General features: G+C 29.5%; 1 protein-coding gene across 2 annotated transcripts in view; it reads right to left on the bottom strand.

Moving 5' to 3' along the window:
- Positions 1 to 3,431, bottom strand: part of LOC106684646 (uncharacterized) — a gene marked incomplete at its 5' end in the record, with an annotated part of 28,460 nt that extends 25,029 nt beyond the window's left edge. For both annotated transcript variants that reach the window (XM_067050575.1, XM_067050576.1), the window contains 3 exon segments: positions 1,899 to 2,074; positions 3,119 to 3,173; positions 3,265 to 3,431. In XM_067050575.1, coding sequence (XP_066906676.1) covers positions 1,899 to 2,074; positions 3,119 to 3,173; positions 3,265 to 3,427 — 394 coding nt within the window.
- Between the last annotated feature and the right edge of the window lie 1,033 nt (positions 3,432 to 4,464).

The raw sequence follows: 4,464 nt of genomic DNA, 5'->3' as shown, positions 1-4,464 counted from the left end.
AGGATATCGGGATGCGGAATAAAGGTTTTAGAAAGGTGTTGTCCAAAGGTTTGCGATTTTTGTTCGTCAGTTCTGGTCCAGGTTTGGGATTCGGTGAGAAGAGGATAGTTAAAATCTTTGAATTTCAAAAGCTGTTTGGTGGCGGTTGTTCTTTCACCAAAATTACTAAGCGCGTACAGTACAGCACAGAGTCAACAAATTTCATTCATATAAGTTTTTTTTTCTCGTTATTAATTAAAAAAGTAAATAAATGGCGCAAAGGAATGAGAAATGTAGGCATTTTCTTAAGAAAAACGTTTATTTTTAGTACATTAATAATTTGTCTTTTCTTTCAAATATAAAAAAAATGTACTGTAATCGAACAAATTTCAATTTTTTTCTAACAAAATACTTAATATGCTATAATTATTCTTAGTCTCCTCCCTTTCTCAACCCTGGGCGATGTAGAATCTTTGTCATGAACCTTGGCTCTAGCAGAAAATCCCATTACTTAGTATGAACTAATGAACGAAAACATTTTTTCTCTGAACAAGGAAAAGATTTTGTCGGCTGAAGTTGCCACAAATGCTGAAACTCCTAATGTTTTGTAACATTGACTTACAGTTTTAGCTTGACTGAACTTCATAGATTACTATCATTGCAGAAGACGTAATCGTACAATATCTGAGGCTAAGAAGCCTGTTAAAGATTGGAAGAAAACTGATGAAGGGAGGAAATATGAAAGACAGAGGACCGCTGAAAGGAAGCACAGAGAGATGAGGCAGAGATCAAACTAACGTTTTCAAATTAGTTTGTTGTAAAATTTTGTTCTCTCATGCTATATTGTATTTTTTATTTATTTTTTTTAAGGAGGTCACTTACAAGCGAGTGATATTGTTATAAATCAGAGCATTAATTTAAATATTTACCAGAAGACAATGCTGAAAAATTCAATAGACATGTTATAGGAGATTACACTCATTGTGCTGTGTAAAATTGTCAGCATTGTTTTGTTTTCTGGATAATCAAAAAAGTAATTTATTTCAAGTCAAAGATGTAGTCAAACTGTTGTATTATGTATATAGAAAATATATATGTATTCATTTAAAATCAATTCTAGATATTATTCCATTAATGTTACAATGTCCTAATGCAAAACTTCGCATTTCCAAATTATCTCTGAAAACTAATTGCATTCATGAAGTACTTTATGACAACTTCAGTTCCTAACCTGATTTACATGGAAATGTCCAAACTCAAAAATAATTTGCCATGACCACAAAAATAGAAAAGGTCCCTCTTAAATTTGATTCGTTAAATGTATATCAAAAAACATAAATGACAAAATCAATTTTTCAAATCTTCTCTCTTTACATTGAGATCTTAAAAACTTCCGAGTTGTTTCCCCAGAAACTATAAATTATGATTTAAGATTCTTTCTTGGAAGCGGTATGTTATTTATATCGTTATATTATATATATTTGCATGTTTGTGTGTATCTGTTTGTTTTCTCTTTTGACATTATGTTTATCAAACATTAACCCTATGAAAGGATACTTTAAAAACAGAAACCGAACATAGGATACTAAGTGAAGACAATGTGTGCATTATACATATTACTGTTTATTTTAAATTAAACTCATACACAGCAGAAATTCAAATAAGAAAAATAAACAAATAATAAAACAATAATAATCATTATAAGAAAATAAGTAAACAAATTCCGAGCTCAAGCCTTTCTTACATCGCTCATATTTGGCCTGTTCCGCTGAGAGTGGCTGTTTTAAATTCTGTAAACAGTCCATGCTATTTCCTAACTCAGTTTCCTCCTTTAAGCAGTAAGTTTCGAACTATTTATACTTTTTAAAATGAACAGTTATAATGTATGTCCTTGAAATTCTATAAAACAAAACTTGTACCTTCATCAATATCATCTTCATCATTTTCAGATAAATCTACATCGCTCAACTCATCAGCCTCTTCCATAGGAATGAAGCGGTTGGCTTTGATTAAAGAGAGGTTGTCATCGAGCAACCTCTCTATATTCTCTTCAAAATAGTCATTGCATGTTGTGTCAAAGCTAATCCCCTTGCTCCTGAAACATTCAAATGGAATAATTACTATAATCGTACATAGGAAAATCCATTCAATAAGCCTATACAATAAAATTTACTAAATCAAAATCAAATTGTGAATGAGAATATACTTGTCATTTAATACTATTTTATTTGTATTGTTTACTATACAGAGACGTCATCATGAACCAACACGACGATGGTTTGGGACATTCACGCGGTCGAGGAGTAGGTTTTTTAATCTGAATTTTGTTAAATAATAAGATGAATTTAAGTTCTCTTCCTAGGATGGAAGGGTCATTTAGAATTTTTTTATTTTTTTTATTTTTTTTTTTTTAGGAACATGTAGGATTTTGACAGAAATGAACCAAAGCAAGAAATAGATGGTTACATTTTTCAAACGATAAGAGGGACATGGACTTGAGGAATGATTGGGCCATATATTTCCGACACCCATATAAATAAACTGCAAAAATTTCGGTGAAACGTTTTACAAAAAGAGTTGCCAAAAATTAAAACCAATATCACTTCCTCTGAATTTAACAAATAGGAATTTTGTAGATGTAATGTGTGAAAAAAAATACTATTGTTGTCTAGAATTACATTCCTAACATGGAAGTGAAAATTTTATATTCGAAAAAGGTTGGAAAAGTATAATATTCTACAATATATTGTAGGAAAAATTCAATAATACCAAATGGGGAAATTTCAGATTTTAAGCTCTTTTTGCTCACTAAGAATAACAGTAATGTCGCCCCTGTGCGTACAATTCTGGATCATTATATGTTAAGAATTTTAAACCTATTTGTTTTGGCCATTGATGTTTTTAAAAAAAAAAAATGTAATACTATTTTTAATATAAATTATATTTTACAGCTGTTTTTCCCTTATATACTTTAATCAATGCTCAATAAAATATCCAATATTTAATACATAGCATTTAGGACGTTACTACCAACTATACATACATAGATACAAACAGTGTTATATTAACAACTAATATTTAAAAAATATATATGTAATTAAATGAATAATATAACATTTTAAGAAGTTAAAATACATACTTAATTTGATCTGCTGCAACAGATCCCTCGTCTTTATCATCCCAACCTCCAATGGCTGTAACCAAAAAATAATATTTATTGTATTATTGTATAATAATGACAAGCTAAACAATATGACTTTTGGTAAGTATTTATGAAAAATATACCTTCTTCTAATTTGCTATCTTCTTCATCATCAGACTCTTCTTTCTTCTCTTCGTCATTTGCAAAGAAACTGTGCAGCATGGCTGATAATTGATCCTTTAAAAGTTGCTGTTGCTGCTCTTTCTTTTTTTTTTCAAATTTTTTTTTAAACTTTCCAGGATCCATATTTCTGAAAAAATTGAAATGAACCACCTCATACGTTCAGTTCAATAGAAGTTGTACAATTAGCAAATTCTTGTACCATTAAATTATCGAAACAGAACTCACCATGACATTAAAAATATATTTCATGTTTAATACTACTTGTATAGTTGAATCTTTATGTCAAGAAAGTGGAAAAGAAACTGTCGCCTTACCCGTCCATTAAGTTTGTAAATGTTTTGGCACAAGAAAAATTAATATCGATTTCATTATAAACCAGTTTGTTCCAACATGATTCAAAACTATAATAAAATTAGTGAGCGAATACTGGGTAGAGAATTTTGAGTAGAAGACTGTAGAGAGCACACAACCACACAATGAGTTAGTTTCTAATTTAAGCCAAAAAAGTTAATCACACAAATGTTATCCGTTGAATGGAGATTTTTTCTATGATATTTGAATAATCCAAAATATTTTTTTAAAAAATTTAATTATTGTCTGGTAAAAACAAAAAGAAAGTATAACAGTGACAATGAGTAAAGCAATGACCTTACCGAGGTTCACACACACACACACACACACACACACAGTGTAAAGAAATATGTCCAAATATATATTCATTATTGTAATATGTGGCATTATGAGAGAAAACAATTTTTACAATATTTAGGATATAGGGGCCCCTTACTATTAAAGCAATTGGAGGAGGGAGTAATAGAAAACATTTTGTTGGTTACCATTGATTTAAACTATAGAGCACTCGATGTAAACTAAAAGGAAACTTATATGAATATAATATTAATTTAATTTATCATTAAATATAATATTGAAAACTTCATACCCATACCAAGTAACTAGCTGGACATTTTTTTTAGTGAAAGTACTAACTCGAAGTTAGCTCTTTCAATATATAATTAATCTTACACATTTTCTTACTATAACTTCATTAATGGAATAAACTGTAGCCAAGTGTTTTTAAAGTGTTCAGCAAGTCCGTATAAAATTGGTTTGTTAATATTATGAACAAAATTAATTCGTTATTTACACCCATAAGTAGCCTC

Source organism: Halyomorpha halys, unplaced genomic scaffold (genome assembly GCF_000696795.3).
Source record: "Halyomorpha halys isolate HHAL.00 unplaced genomic scaffold, Hhal_1.1 Scaffold597.1, whole genome shotgun sequence".
Classification (NCBI taxonomy): domain Eukaryota; kingdom Metazoa; phylum Arthropoda; class Insecta; order Hemiptera; family Pentatomidae; genus Halyomorpha; species Halyomorpha halys.
This window is presented reverse-complemented; position numbering and strand designations above follow the sequence as displayed.